Source organism: Mirounga angustirostris, unplaced genomic scaffold (genome assembly GCF_029215605.1).
Source record: "Mirounga angustirostris isolate CCGP_5_RB_7025 unplaced genomic scaffold, mMirAng1.0.hap1 SCAF_5, whole genome shotgun sequence".
Taxonomy (NCBI): domain Eukaryota; kingdom Metazoa; phylum Chordata; class Mammalia; order Carnivora; family Phocidae; genus Mirounga; species Mirounga angustirostris.
The window spans coordinates 26,083,524-26,100,460 of record NW_026991713.1 but is presented as its reverse complement, the minus strand read 5'-3'; the positions used below and the strand labels follow the sequence as shown (position 1 = coordinate 26,100,460).

General features: G+C 36.5%; 1 protein-coding gene across 7 annotated transcripts in view; it reads right to left on the bottom strand.

The window, feature by feature from the left end:
* Nucleotides 1-16,937, bottom strand: part of CEP83 (centrosomal protein 83) — a 148,523-nt gene that overhangs the window by 77,975 nt on the left and 53,611 nt on the right. For all 7 annotated transcript variants that reach the window (XM_045872848.3, XM_064590784.1, XM_054506883.2 and 4 more), the window contains 2 exons: nucleotides 12,174-12,266; nucleotides 9,719-9,850 (listed from right to left, as the gene is read on the bottom strand). In XM_045872848.3, the coding sequence (XP_045728804.1) occupies nucleotides 9,719-9,850; nucleotides 12,174-12,266 (225 nt within the window). The remainder of the gene's footprint in view (nucleotides 1-9,718; nucleotides 9,851-12,173; nucleotides 12,267-16,937) is intronic.

The window sequence follows — 16,937 nt, the reverse complement described above, 5'->3', positions numbered from 1 at the left end:
CTGTCTTCCAAAGTTGCTGTACCATTTTGCATTCCCACCATTACTGGTGGGAAGTCCTGTTGCTCCACATCCTCACTGGCAATTAGTATCAGGTGTTTTGGATCTGGCCATTCTCAATATGTGTGTTGTAGTATCTTGTTCTAATTTGCAATTCCCTAATAACGTATAATGTTGAACATATTTTCATAAGCTGATTTGCCATGTGTATATCTTCTTTGGTGAGATATCTGTTCAAGTCCGTGGCCCATTTTTAAACTTTAAATAAGGCTGTTTTCTTATCATCGAGTTTCATAGTTCTTTGTATAATCTGAGTAACAATCCTTTATCATATGTCCCTGTAGTAAATATTCTCTACCAGTCAATGGCTTCTCTTCTCATTCTCTTTACAATGTCTTTCACAGTGGTTTTTAATTTTAATAAAGTCTAACTTACCAATTACTTCTTTTGCGTATCATGTTTTTGGTGTTGCATCTAAAAAGTCATCGCTAAAGCCAAGGTCATCTAGGTTTTCCCCTGTTATTTTCTAGGAGTTTGATAATTTTAAGTTTTACATTTAGGTCTATGTTCTACTTTTAACTTTTTGTGAAAGGTGTATGGTCTGTGTCTAGATTCATTTTTTCTTGCATGTGCATATCCAGTTGTTTTAGCACCATTTGTTGAAAAGGCTTTTTCTCCATTCTGCCTTTTCTCTTTGTCAAAGACCAAATGGCTATATTTGTATAAGTCTATTTCTAGACTCTCTGGTCTGTTCTTTCAATCTATTTGTCTATTCTTTTGCCAATAGCAAAGCTGGTTACAACAGCTTTATAGCAAATCCCGACATTAGACAGTATCAGTCATCTGACTTTGTTCTTTAATATTGTGTTGGCTATTCTGGGTCTTTTGTTTCTCTACATAAACTTTAGATGTAGTCTGACAACATCAACAAAATAACTTGCTGGCATTTTGATTGGGATTGCACTGAAACTACAGATCAAGTTGGGAAGAACAGACATGTTGACAACATTGAGTCTTCCTATCCACAAACATGGACTAGTACTCCATTTATTTAGTTAATTTTGTTCATCAGTTTTGCAGTTTTTTCATACAGATCTCCCTTTTTTTTTTTTTTTTTCAGATTTATATCTCAGTATTTCATTTGGGGGGATGCCAACATAAGTCATATTATGTTTTTAATTTCAAATTCCACCTGTTCATTCCTATTACACAGGGAAGTGTCTTTTGTACATTAACCTTGTATCCTGCAATTTCACTGTAACTGATTATTAATTTCAAGAGTTTTTTGTTCACTGTTTCAGATTTTCTACATAGACAATCATGTATCTGCAAGCAAAATGTTTTATTTCTCCCTACCAAATCTGTATGTCTTTTATCTCCTTTTCTTGTCTTACAATATTGAATAAGACTCCCAGCATGATGTTGAAAAGGCATGGTAAAAGGATATCCATGCACTGTTCCTGATCTTAGTGGGAAAGCCCTAAGTTTCTCATCATTAAGTATGATGTTAGCTATAGGTTTTTTGTAGATGTTCTTTAACAAGCTAAGGTAGTTTCCCCCTCTATTCTTAGTCTGCTGAGAGTTTCTATCAAGAATGGATATTGGAGGGGCACCTGGGTGGCTCACAGTTGTTAAGCATCTGCCTTTGGCTCAGGTCATGATCCCAGGGTCCTGGGATCGAGACCCACATTGGGCTCTCTGCTCAGCGGGAAGCCTGCTTCTCCCTCTCCCACTCCCCTTGCTTGTGTTCCTTCTCTCGCTGTGTCTCTGTCAAATAAATAAATAAAATCTTTAAAACAAAAGAATGGATATTGGATTCTCTCAAATGATTCTTCTGCATCTACTGATATGATCATGTGATTTTTCTTTTTTGGCCTGTGGGGTGATGGATTACATTAATTCATTTCCTAATGTTGAACCAGGTTTGCATGCCTGACATAAATCCTACTTGTTCATGGTGTATTATTCTTTTTATACACTGTTGGATTTGATTTGCTAATATTTTGTTCAGGATTCTTGAATCTTTGTTCATGAGAGGCAGTGGTCTATAGTTGTTTCTTTTTTTTTTTTTTTTCCTTATAATGTCTATTTGGTTTAGGTATTAAGTATCTGGCTTCTTAGAATGAGTTACGAAATATTACCTCTCATTCTATTTTCTGAAAAAGACTGTAGAGACCTAAATGTTTTGTAGAGTTCACTTATGAACCCATCTGGGCTGCCCAGTCATTTTTTATTGGATGTCTGACATTGTGAATTTTATGGTTTGCTTTTTTTTTCCATTGCTGGATTCTTCTGGATTCCTTTACATACTTTTAAATCTTCATTCTGTTATGCTTTTAAATTACTTAGAAATAGTTCGATCCTTTCAAATCTTGCTTTTACACTTGTTAGGGAGAACCAGAGTAGCCTTTAGTGTAGGGCTAATTTGGCTGTACTACTGAAGTAAAACCCTTCTGAGTCTTGCACTCAATGCACCATGCACTGTAAAGCCTTTCCACTCTGATGGACATAATATGGGGCAATCGTAGGGCTTACTTCATTTGTTTTCCTTCCTTCAGGGATCACTGCACCTCATACTACCTGTTTTCCAGTGTCTGAACACCACGGTTTCCTATATCTTGTCTCAGTTTTTAGGCGAGGCCTTAGGAAAATTCAGTCCCTATTACTCCATCATGGCCAGAAACAGAAACTCCCAGACAAGGTGAATCATGGTTCTATCACCTACCACCTTTACAACCTTGAACTAATCTCTCAGTGCTTCATGAGTGTTTTTTCATGAGTGTTTTCTCATTTATAAAATGGGAATAATGACTAATTCCCACAGCTGACAGAATTCAAATAAGTATATATAAAGTGATTCTCTCAATAAACTAAGTATGAATTTGTGCCCCAGCTCTATGTATTTTACTTTTTCAACTTCTGCAGCTTGTCATTTATAAATCTGAAATCTAGAAAATATCAGCTATGTGTATTATGATAATTAGTACTATGACTAATGCTGTCAAGTACTAACAGTAGTAACACCATTAATGTGAACATTTACTATGTGTCAGGCATTATGGTAACTATTTTGCACATGAAGTTCCACGTTCTGAGATCTCAGTTTTTAAAATCAAATTAGTTGACCTTTTTTATGTTTCTACTAAGTTTCCCCTCTTCCCCTATATGCACTAGAATTAATTTTTCCTAAATTAATGATGGAATACAAAAACACTGTCATTTGTTTATATTGAGGAGAAAGTGGCACTTAAATTATTTACAAATCTAAAGTGCATATTTTAATCTAGTTTTGGATGTTATAATTTCCTTTCCTTATACCCTTATTTTCTCCTAGTAAAAGAAAGATAGTCACAGGGAGAAAGCAATTCCCAGAACTACGTACTTGCCCCCCAGACATAGTTACAGAAAGATTAGGGAATGGAATACAAGAAATATTGGGAAACGAGCTGATGTTCACTGTGTCTTAAAAAGAATTGTATTGAGACGGAACAAGAGAATAAGGATAATAAAACATATGCCACCAGGGCACAGAGCACCTGAAAGCAGAGCAGTCCAAATGCTGGAGTGAGATGAAGGTGGGGGCAGAGGAACTGAAATGAGAGATGCCCTGGAACTATTTAGATCATCTAGAGAACAAACCTGACACTGAAGACTCCAGCATGCTAAACAACAGGATCATACACTCCAAAATTTTGGTATGTGCTAACATTTACTGAATATTTACTATGTGCTAGGTACTTATATAAGTACTTTACACATACTAATTTATTAAATCTCACAGATCCATGAGATAGATATTATTAACACCATTTTACAAATAAGGACACTGAGGCACAGAGAAGTTCAGTTCTCAATGTCACATTAAATAAACATCTTCAACATTTTAAAATTTACATGTAAAAAGTTTAGTTTTTGAGGCAGTCTAAACTGTATCCATACAGAGAATTATTATTTTTTTATTCATTTTTGAGAGAGAGCAAGTGAGAGCATGAGTGGGGGAGGGGTCAGAGGGAGAGGGAGAAGGAGACTCCCCGCTGAGCAGGGAGCCTGATGCAGGGCTCGATCCTAGGACTCTGGGATCATGACCTGAGCCAAAGGCAGATGCTTAACCGACTGAGCCACCCAGACGCCCCATACAGAGAATTTTAATGAGTAAGATTCCACAGAGCCCTTCTAAAAGGTTTGCCAAAATCCATTCCAGAGAATTCCCATTGGGAGGTACCTTAGTTTTAATTTGGGAGACTTTTGCCTATTATAATATGGTTTATAATATCTGAGAAGGGTGCTAGTCAGAGAACTTGGAATATTTTAGATAAAGGAGCCTTACAGGCCACCTAGAGGTTCAGAACATACCAGGACAAATTTAGGATGTGTTTTAAGAGGTTTCATGATATGTGTGTCAGAATAAAGACCAAAACTTGAAAATGATTATCAGTTTTGTGCTACCAGTGTTGTAAGAAAAAATAGCATGTGGTAACAAGGACCCAGAAAAGTTCTCCTTTCTGCCACAGGAATTCTGCCTTCTCACCAGCCCCATAAAAACCAAGGTACAGGGGTACCTGGGTGGCTCAGTCAGTTGAGTATCAGCAGGGAGTCTGCTTTTGTCTCAGACTCTCACCCGGGTCGTACGCACATGCTCGCTCGCTCTCTCTCGCTTGCTCTCTCTCTCAAATAAATAAAAAGGGCACCTACGCAGCTCAGTTGGTTAAGCGTCTGCCTTCGGCTCAGGTCATGATCCCAGAATCCTGGGATCGAATCCCAGAGTCCTGGGATCGAATCCCAGAGTCCTGGGATCGAATCCCGAGTTGGGCTCCCTGCTCCATGGGGAGTCGGGGAGTCTGCTTCTCCCTCTACCCCTCCCTCCACTCGTTCTCTCTCTCTCTCTCAAATAAATGAAATCTTAAAAACAACAACAACAAAACAAACAAACAAAAAAACCAAGGTACAGCTCAGTTTGGAAAGCCAGACGGAATAATCTCAGGCACTTGTCATTATAATATTGTCATTCTAAAGTTTTTCATATGATTCAGTACTCACTGCCCCTCTCTCAAAATCTACATACTTCCCCACTGAATTACTCCTGCTTCTTGCACTCATTCAGTTGACCAGTATAATCACCTATACCTATAACTCTTTGTATTGTTCATTACTATTTGCAGAATATAAAATTAGACACCAAATAACATAGTAAAACACAACAGTACCACTTTGAATAATGCTTATATATACAACTTCAGAATTTCATCTGTATGAAGTCCCAGACTTAATATGTTCTTATAGCTGAATGCATTGAGAAACCATGACATTATCTTACTTATAAAGACATCTACTTTCATATATTCCTTTTAATTCAGAGTATCATGAGGAAAATGTGAATCACTAGAGTGCTTCTCATGAAAACACTAACAAAATCTTCCTGAAGTATTCACCTAAGAACACAGTAAAGAATATTCAGTTACTTCTTTTATCTGTAGAAGTGAAAATGCGGGGCACCTGGGTGGCTCAGTCGTTAAGCGTCTGCCTTCAGCTCAAGTCATGATCCCAGGGTCCTGGGATGGAGCCCTGCATCGGGCTCCCTGCTCAGCGGGAAGCCTGCTTCTCCCTCTCCCACTCCCCCTGCTTGTGTTCCCTCTCTGTGTTTCTCTGTCTAATAAATAAAGTCTTAAAAAAAAAAAAGTGAAAATGCACAAGTATTGTGTGAATCCTTAATGCAAGAAAAGTCAATTATTTTTAGTACAAACTAAAATATTTTATACCAGTTTAAATTGTAAAATTGGCAGATGGCAAGAGTAGGCTTTTCTTTGAAGTTTCAATGCTGTTTCATGATCCACAATCATATCACTAAGATAACTGATGGAATGAAAGAACAATTACCGATTATCCACTAATTAATACTGTTCCTGCATACTCAGTCAGGAAGTAGAAAGAAAAGAACTTTGGTCTTATCAGAAAGTTTTATTTTTCTAGTCTCTACAAATTATGGCTTCTTAGCTACCTGTTTATCTTCAGATTTCTGCATAAGACATTTAAATTAGGAAAACTAATGATGCCAGTAACCCCTTAAAAATTTTTATAAATATTATTTGGCCTCTCATGGGTGAAAAATAGATTAGTCATCAGATTTCAGATGCAAGTTTCATTCTTTAGAAAAACAATAAAACTAAGAAACTAGAGAACACAAATAATCATTACCAGATAAACATCATTAGGTTTTAAATGCAAAATATAAACTAAAGCACCAGTATCCTTAACCTCAGTGGTTGGTTACTCTTTAATACACTAAACCAATTTTTAGGCTGGAAATCTTTATCATTCCTATTTTCCACAAGAAAATTTTTAAATGTAATTCCTTTAAGTCTGTCATGATTACAGATTCAAAACCTTTCATCATCATTAGTTTAAACTGACAGATCTCTTGAACAAAATTGGTTTTTGGATGGCTCCTAAATGAAATTACCAATGATTGGGGCGCCTGGGTGGCTCAGTTGGTTAAACGACTGCCTTCGGCTCAGGTCATGATCCTGGAGTCCCGGGATCGAGTCCCGCATCGGGCTCCCTGCTCAGCGGGGAGTCTGCTTCTCCCTCTGACCCTCCCCGCTCTCATGTGCTCTCTCTCTCTCTCTCTCTCTTTCAAATAAATAAATAAAATCTTTAAAAAAAAAAAAAAAGAAATTACCAATGATTTGAAATTGCCACACCAAACTAAAAACTTTGGGCTGGTAGTTGGGGCACCTGAGTTCTATGGTAAACTTGGCTGCTGACTTTTTGTGAGACTCTGGGCAAGGTGCTTACCTTATGCTTCAAGTGTCCTCATTTTAAAACGGATAAAATAATACAGTGTGCTTCACTGCAGTGACTATTATAACAAGACATCATATGTGAATAGAGCTGTAAAGAAGTTTTTAATAAAAAAGGCTATTATAAATATTTATAGTTTTCTAGTACTGTATTACCAATGGACTCAAATGTTCCAATGTTCATCTAGCTTCTTACTTATCAATCATGAAGCAGTCTGCTCAGTAATTAAACATAAATATTGTTAAAAATCGATGCTACCCAGAGCAATCTACACACTGAATGCAATCCCTATCAAAATACCAACGACATATTTCACAGAGATGGAACAAATACTCCTAAAATTTGTATGGAACCAGAAAAGACCCCAAACAGCCAGAGGAATGTTGAAAAAGAAAAGCAAAGCTGGTGGCATCACAATGCCGGACTTCAAACTCTATTACAAAGCTGTCATCAGCAAGACAGTATGGTACTGGCACAAAAACAGACACATAGATCAATGGAACAGAATAGAGAATCCAGAAATGGACCCTCCACTCTATGGTCAATTAATCTTCAACAAAGCAGGAAAGAATATCCAATGGAAAAAAGACAGTCTCTTCAACAAATGGTGTTGGGAAAATTGGACAGCCACATGCAGAAGAATGAAACTGGACCATTTTCTTACACCATATACAAAAATAGACTCAGAATGGATGAAAGACCTAAACGTGAGACAGGAATCCATCAAAATCCTAGAGGAGAACACAGGCAGCAAGCTCTTCGACCTTGGCTGCAGCAACTTCTTGTTAGACACATCTCCATAGGCATGGGAAGCAAGGGCAAAAATGAACTATTGGGACTTCATCAAGACAAAAAGCTTTTTTTTTTTTTTTTTTAAAGATTTTATTTATTTATTCATGAGAGACAGAGACAGAGAGAGAGAGGCAGAGGGAGAAGCAGGCTCCCAAGGAGCAGGGAGCCCGATGCGGGACTCGATCCCAGGACCCTGAGATCATCATCTGAGCCACCCAGGCGCCCAAGACAAAAAGCTTTTGCACAGCAAAGGAAACAGTCAACAAAACTAAAAGGCAACCTACAGAATGGGAGAAGATATTTGCAAATGACATATGAGATAAAGGGCTAGTATCCAAGATCTATAAAGAACTTATCCAACTCAACACCCAAAAAACAAATAATCCAGTCAAGAAATGAGCAGAAGACATGAACAGACATTTCTCCAAAGAAGACATACAGATGGCCAACAGACACATGAAAAAATGCTCAACGTCACTCAGCATCAGGGAAATACAAACCAAAATTACAATGAGATACCATCTGATACCTGTCAGAATGGCTAAAATGAACAAGTCAGGAAATGACAGATGTTGGCGTGGATGTGGAGAAAGGGGAACCCTCCTACACTGTTGGTGGGAATGCAGGCTGGTACAGCCACTCTGGAAAACAGTATGGAGGTTCCTCAAAAAGTTGAAAATAGAGCTACTCTATGACCCAGCAATTGCACTACTGGGTATTTACCCCGAAGATACAAATGTAGTGATCCGAAGGGGTACGTGCACCCCAATGTTTATAGCACCAATGTCCATAATAGCCAAACTATGGAAAGAGTGGAGATGTCCACCAACAGATGAATGGATAATATACAATGAAATTATTACTCAGCCATCAGAAAGGATGAAATCTTACCATTTACACCAAAGTGGATGGAACTGGAGGGTACTATGCTGAGTGAAATAAGTCAACCAGAGAAAGACAATTATCATATGGTTTCACTCATATGAGGAATATAAGAAACAGCACAGAGGATCATAGGGGAAGGGAGAGAAAAACGGAATGGGAAGAAATCAGAGAGGGAGACAAACCATGAAAGACTCTTACCTATAGGGAAGAAATTGAGGGTTGCTGGAGGGGAGGGGAGTGGGGGGATAGGGTAATTAGGTGATGGGCATTAAGGAGGGCATGTGATGTGATGAGCACTAAGTGTTATATACAACTGATGAATTACTAAACTCTACATCTGAAACTAATAATATTCTATATGTTGGCCAACTGAATTTAAAGTTAAAAAATAATAAAAAGAATAGATCAGTTTGATCCAATTAGTAATTGATAAAGGAAGGTGAGTGTATTCTAATTCTTAATTTCAAATAAGGATGATGCAATAAATACATAATGCAGATGTGTTTGTACAAAGAATATTTCACATAACTACAGATACCAAGTTTTTTGTTGTTGTTGTTTACAAATTCCACTAGTGTTAGATTTCTTACTTGAATATAGCAGGACAAAACTGATATTTCTTTTTATCCTGAAAAATCACATATAAGTCCATAAAGAATGATAAACACAAATTTCATTTTTGGCAAAATTAGGAGATGAAACATAAAATGAGTAGAAAGGCTGTCTAAGCAGTAGAAACAGAGTAGGAGAACATGCTGCAGGCAGCAGAGAGAAAATTCTGCAATTGTAGATGTCAGAAAGAACAAGGTACACTTCTTGAATGTGATGGGCACACCCTAAAGTATAAACCCCTTATTTCTGTCAGTAGAAACAAGGTACATGGGCTGATAGCCAGAGCTCTCCTGGACGTGGTTTGGTTCCAAAAAGTAGAGGGGGAAAGTTCTACATAAAAAAAGTCATATAAAAAACTGTATTTGTAGAAAGAAGTCTGTCTCTCTATGAAAGAAAAGAGACTATCTCCATTGACTAGGGCAAAATAAAGGAGGAACAAAAGAGGAAAAGCTAACAGCCAAAAAGAATGTTCACAAAAAACAATGTTACTGTAGAACAGATGAATATCATGCCAAATACTTTACCATTAATGAATGAAACTTAATTATGCAATCAACTCTAACTTGGAATTTACAAAAAATCATAAAATTTTACAGACTAGAAGGATAATGACTCAACTAGTATAATCACTCACCTCTGATTCATATTTTATTTTTTCTTCTTCTAAAATACGTGCAAATTCTTCTTTCTGGTGTTCAAATTCTGATTTGAGAAATGTATGTTCATAGCGAAGCTTATTATATTCAGTTCTATACTTTTCCACTTCCTAAATTAAAAGGAGAGTGTAATTTATGACACGTTTATAAATGAAATTTGTACTCACTGCAAAAATCACTTTTGCAAATATAATTTTATTGAAAGCCATTCTAAAAAGCAAAAAATAAGCTTAATAGAAATATAAGTAAACCCTGGAAAATTTTTTTCTTTTTTTAAGGATTTTTTATTTATTTGACATAGAGAGACACAGCGAGAGAGAGAATTAGGCCTCCCACTGAGCAGGGAGCCCGATGTGGGGCTCAATCCCAGGACTCTGGGATCATGACCTGAGCCAAAGGCAGACGCTTAACCATCTGAGCCACCCAGGCGCCCCTAAACCCTGGAAAAATCTTATGGCAAGTATCCTACATAAAGAATCAGTACATTCTTGAGAAGGTGCCAATAGAGCAAATTACCATTCAGTTTACCTTATTTCCTCACTGATTCTCATAATAATAAAAACGAATAGCACATTAAAAGTTTTGACCTGTGGGCCTAACAGAATAATATTTAAAAATGTAGTATACCTTTCAAAATTAGTTAAATTTTAAAAATTAACTCTATAGTAAAATATAAAATAGCCTCCTAACAGTCAGGATGAATTCTAAGTAGATAAAATATTATTTGAATATTTAGTACAATAACTTAAGGTTCAATCAAGTATGACAATGATAGTTCAACACAGCAGTCTAAAGAATATATGTAGCACCAACTTTCCTGACTAACCAGAACACATGTGAATCTCTGGTATGTTCCAATTCTGCTTACTAACACTACAAAAGTTCTTGGCATTCTAAAATCAGTAAGAACTTAGGCAATAGAGAAGATGAAGGAGATGCTATTTCAACATTCATCAGGAAATTAAGTAATAAGAACACCTTCTAAAATATTCAGCTCACTGTAACTCTTCGGTTGAAAGATTTCTCCAAGCAAGTTTACAAACCAAGAAAATGGGTTTCATGATTTTACTAAAAAAAAAAAAAGCTTTTACTTAACTTGATCATTTAACTTTAGGTCTAAATGGCTTTGTTTAAATCCAAAAATTAAATCTACTCCCAAGCATAATGCTTTGGTTACCCACCAGGAGGATATTCAAAAGACGACTTTACCAAGCCAATAAGCCATTTATAAAAGTGGATTCTACAGCTATTTTGTGCCATGGCAGCATCACTAGACAACAGCTTTCCAAAGGGGTCCATTTTGAAGGGGACAATATTCATGTGTTATGTATAAGGCCCAGTCTATTCATTAAATAAGGTTACATATATAAATTGTCTGGCATAGTACTTAATATATGTCTTTTACTATTCCATTTATTAAACATTTAATCATATTATACCAACATGAAATTTCATAAGAGGAAGGAAACATTTCAGTCTGAAGGAAAACTGTAACAAATTTTAATTTTTCTGAGGTTGCATGAAATACACTCTTTCATTCCACAAATATTAACTAAGCACCTATTGCATGCTAGGAACTTAGACTATACAGTGAACCAAACAGATAAAGGTTCCTCCTCTCATGCAACTTACATTCTAGAGATGGTAATAAAGAAAATAATAAGCACAATAAATGTACAGAATATTAGAGGATAAGTACTAGAGAAAAATAAAAAGTAGAGCAGGGTAAATGGGGATCTAAAGGTCTAAGAAGTGATGGTGGAACACTACATCAAAAACTAATGATGTATGGTGATTAACATAACAATAAAAAATTTTTAAAAAGTGGTGGGAAGGGCAGGAAGCAGTATTAAATGGAGATACAGGTTGGTCACAAAGTAGGCCACACTGAGAGCAAAGTCTTTCAGCAAAGACTTAAAAGAGATGAGAAAGGGGCGCCTGGGTGGCCCAATTGCTTAAGCGTCTGACTTCAGCTCAGGTCATGATCCCAGAATCCTGGGATCAAGCGCCAAGTTGGGCTCCCTGCTCAGCGGGGAGCCTGCTTCGCCCTCTCCCTCTGCCCTCCACCCCCTGCTCATGCTCTCTCATATGCGCGCACTCTCTCTCAAATAATTTTAAAAATCTTAAAAAAAGAGAGAGAGAAATGAGGAAGTTGGCTAAGAGATATCTGGAAGGATACTGTTCATGCCAGAAGTAAGAGCTATAGCAAAGATTCTCGATCTGTTTCATTTCTGGAGTGCCAAAGAAACATCAAAGAGGCCAATATGGATGGGGGGAAGGAAGTCAGAGAGATAATGGGATCTGATCTTGTGCAGCCCTAAAAGCCCCTTGAGTTAGAAGGGGAGCTACTGCAGGGTTTCTGAATAAGAGAATGGGGCTTTTGATCAGTCATATAAAGATAAATGCACAGTTCCTTCTACATAAATTACTTACTTCATCCAGATTCCTAAAACGTTCTCTCATTGGAGTTTCTAATTCTTGTTGTATTTGGGCTTGTAACAATTCCAACTTTTGTGGAGTTAATACCTAGTATGTAGAGGAAAAAAGCATTCTAAGTATAAAATCACAAATACTAAAATCAAGAATACACCAAATTGCAATGCTTAATTATAATAAAATCCAATTCATAGAAATTTCACAATATACCTAATTCTACAGTAATCACTATATAAATAGAACTATCATTTGAAACAATACTTGAAGATCTCAATTTCAGGCTCTCAGATGTGTCAAAAATTCCATTAACATGAGATAAAGATAGTAACTGATTATTATTGATTATTATTATTATTGTGTCTGTTAGGAATAACTCTGTTGGCAGCTAAGGTTACCATGTTTTATATAATGGCTAACAGTCTATCTCCTAAAGAAATCAAAACAAAGGTGTAATAATCTGGTACACCATAGAGAATTCTTCAGACTTATTTTTGATCAGAAAAGGCTGACTTTTACTTTGAGCACCAAAACAAGGCTCCTCCCTGTTATGTTCTCTTATAGAACTCATATTTCAAAAAATGATTAAGTATTTATGTAAGCTCCTGAAGGGCAAACACAGTCTTTATTCACCATGATGTGTTCCCAACACCTCACACCACTGCCTGGGCACATAGGATCACTCAATTACAAACAAACAAAGACCTAGTATGGAGGGGCGCCTGGCTAGCTCAGTCATTGGGTGTCTGCCTTCGGCTCAGGTCATGATCCCGGGGTTCTGGGATCGAGACCCGCATCGGGCTCCCTGCTTGGCGGGAAGCCTGCTTCTCCCTCTCCCACTCCCCCTGCTTATGTTCCCTCTCTCGCTGTATCTCTTTCTGTCAAATAAATAAAATATTAAAAAAAAAAAACAAAAAAAACCCTAGCATGTACTTACATTAACCTCTGAAAGTGAAGAGTAATATTCAGTTTAATTCATTCATTTATTCATAAATACTCCAAACAGTCCAAAAACTTCACTGAATGAATACTTACTACATACAAAACATTCTGCAACATACTATATAATCTATATAACATACTGTTCTAAATATCTTCCATGCATTAACTGATTTAATCCCTGTAATGATCCTCAATGTAGCTATATTATCATCCCCCTTTTTTTTACAGAAACTGAAGCATACACAGAGTCTAACTTTGTAAAGATCACAAAAACCCACAGGAAGCATTTCTTGCCCCATAAGAAGTTCAAACTCTCATGTGAAAAATAACATACATACAAATAACTATAAAAATAACCAATATAGGCTTATCAGACAGGTAAAGACCAACAGAAAAAATATTAAGTATAGAAATAGTGGCACATCAAAGGTATGGGAAAACTAAAGCTTAAACAGAGCCGGAAACTTAAGAATGGATAACATTTTAAATTCCCTGGGGGGAAAAAAGTGCTCCTCAAAGGTATGCTAAAGGCATTTTGGATTGAACTGCACTAAGCACTACAGACAATTTAGAATCCTGGATCCTTGTGCACTGATGCTCTCTAGATACTGTGACAATCAAGGCCATGCTGAAACATTTCCAAATGCCACTTAGGAGAGCTACATCCTGGCTGGGAACAAAAGGGAAAGAGATGCGAGCTATAAGTAGAAGATTCCTAAATATCAGATTCAGACTCTTATAATTTACTCAGTATTCAACAGTACTTATTTTTTTTTTTACTTAAAATGAATAAATATAATTACATACATAATTCAAACAAAAAAAGTATTAAAAAACTAAGTCTTCTCCCTTCAGTTATCCAGTTTCCCTCTTAAGAAGCAATCATGGCTAACCTCTTATATATCCTTCTTGAAACAACATACAAATATATAAGCATAAACACCACTTTTTAATTTTTACATAAAGAAAGGCATACTATACACATTTTTCTGTACTTTGCTTATTCACTGAAGGTATTCAAGCTTAAGAATGGCATCACCATATCTATATTTTAGGAAGAAGCAAGATGGATCAAAACCTTTGGTGAGAGAAAACTGGTGACTAGGGCAGGAGTGGGGGAGGCAGTGAGTGGAGCTGGGAAATCACATAGAAAGCTCTTATTATAATCTGGTTTATGATGTCAAGAGTCTGGGTGATAGTATCAAGAGTCCAAAGTGAGAAGGGTGGTAATTAAAAGGTAAAGAATAATAGATAAACCTTTAGATCCTGTTTCAAACAAAACAACTTTAAAAATAAGCAAAACTGGGGGCACCTGGGTGGCTCAGTTGGTTACGCATCTGCCTTTGGCTCAGGGCATGATCCTGGGATCCTGGGATGGAGCCCCACGTTGGGCTCCCTGCTTAGCGGGGAGTCTGCTTCTCCCTTTGCCCCTCTCCCCTGCTCATGCTCGCTCTCTCACTCTCTCGCTCACGCTCTCTCTCGAATAAATAAATAAAATCTTTTTTTAAAAAATAAGCAGAACTGTGGGGAAATTAGGGAAATGTGAACAAAGATGCAGCATTAAAAGACATTAGGGAATAAGTACTTTTAGGTATGATAATTGTATTGTGGCTATGCTTTTAAAGGAGAGATTACCTTGATATAAAGATATATACTAAAATACTAGAGTTGAGATGATTTGCTTCAAAATAATCCAGAAGGGTTGAAAGACAGAGCAGGGATGTCAGAAGATAAAACAAGTATTGATGGGTATGTGAGGATGCAACACAACCACCCTTTCTACTTTAACCTTTAATTACAGAAATCTCAAACAAGTACCAATTAGAAATAAAAGGGCTTCCACTTCCAACAGATGTCATAATAGAGATCAGATTTATTCTCCTGCCTAAAACAAATAAAAGAATAAACAAAAATCAAACGTTTTCAAGAAAGTGGGCATAATTAAGCAACAAAGATCCCTGAGAGACAACAAAGAAAGTAAGCTTTGAGAATGCTTCCAGGCCATGCACAGGAAGGGATATCCAGGCAGAATCTGATGGGACTCTCTGACTTAAAAGCAAATGGAACAAAAATCCAGGGAGAGCAGTGTGGCTAGAATCACAAGCAGGGTAGCAGAAAAGAGGGTGGCACAGAAACAAAATTATGAAGATCTGCAAAAGGCTCATTCAGAAGAGTACCCCGATCAGCACATGTATGTAAGGAAAATATTTAATTAAGGCCAGGAAAAGAATGAATCACATGGATGAGTAATCTGAGCTCACAGAGCTATGAATAGTTCCTTTTTCCAAAAGCCAGACTGAAAACCTTCATTTCATTGAGAAATGAGTACTCAGAAGGTTCTCAGCAGTGGCAAGTAGTGAGCACTAAATATTAATCTGCTCTCACTTAACAAATCTTTAAAAGCAAGACCCAAAAAGATGAAACTGTTTCCAAGTAACTGTCCCAGAACAAAATTCAAGAATATCAGAATACAAAAATATCTAGCACTCAACATAAAATTTACAATGTCTAGCATCCAATAAAAATTTATCAGGCATGCAAAGAAGCAGGAAAATACTACCCACAATAAACAAGAAAATCAATCAACCAAAACCAACCCAGAAGTGATACAGGCGTTAGAATTAGCAAAGACATTAAAATAGTTATTATAACTGAATTCCGTATGTTCAAAAAGCTAGAGAAAAGACTGAACATGTTAAGTAGATATAAGGAAGTTATTAAAAAGACCTAAATTGGACTTCAGTGTAAAAACTACAATTTCTGAGATGAAAAATATATACTATATGGGATTAATGGAAGATGAGATCCTGCAGAAGAAAAAAGATCAGTGAACTTGAAGACAGGACAACAGAATCTACCCAAAATCCAACAAGGAGACAAAAAAGATTGAAAATAAATAAACTGAGCATCAGTGAGTTATGGGAGAAGTTTAAGTGGCCTAATAATGGAATCCCCAAAGGAGATCAAAGAGGAGGCAGAAAAAAATATTTTCAGAAGTCACGTACAAAAATTTTCTCAAGGTGATGAAAACTGTAAACCCACAGACCCAAGAAGCTCAATAAACCCTAAGCACCGTAAATATGAAGCACAAAGTCATATCAATCAAATTGCTCAAAATCAGCAATAAAGAGAAAATCTTAAGGGCAGCCATGAAGAAAAGACTCACTGTATACACAGAACAAAGATAAAGATGACAGCAAATTTCTTATGTGAAACAACATAAGTGAGGAGACAGAAGAGCAACATCTTTAAAGTACTAGGGGGGAAAATAGTCAACCTAGAAATAAATACTCAGCAAAACTATCTTTAAAATCAATTATTTTTAGATATATAAGAGCTGAAAAAATTTCTCATATAGATCTTACTTTAGAAACATTAAAGAAAGTCCTTAAGACAGTAGGAAAATGGTACCAATGGAAATATGATCCACACAAAGGAGAAAAGAACACTGAAGTTGGTAACTACACAAGAATCTTGTAATCTATAAGGTCTCTGATTTAAAAAAAAAAAAATCTCAACAAGATCTTTTTGTTATCTCCTAAGAATCTTATAAAAAACAAGCACACACACATAAGAAAAATCTATCTTCCCTCCCAACCCTGCCAAAGCACACATACACCAAAGACACAGAATTAGAGGATTTTCTCCATGCCATTTTAGGAGAAAAGTATGCTGTGTCTTAGACTTCTAATGGAATACAGCCACCACTTGTCTCAAAAGAAACTTACAAGAATGCTTTATCATACAACAGTCCATGTGTCATTACCTATATTAAATCTATATTACATCAACACTTGTCATGTTAATAAAATAGACCACTAT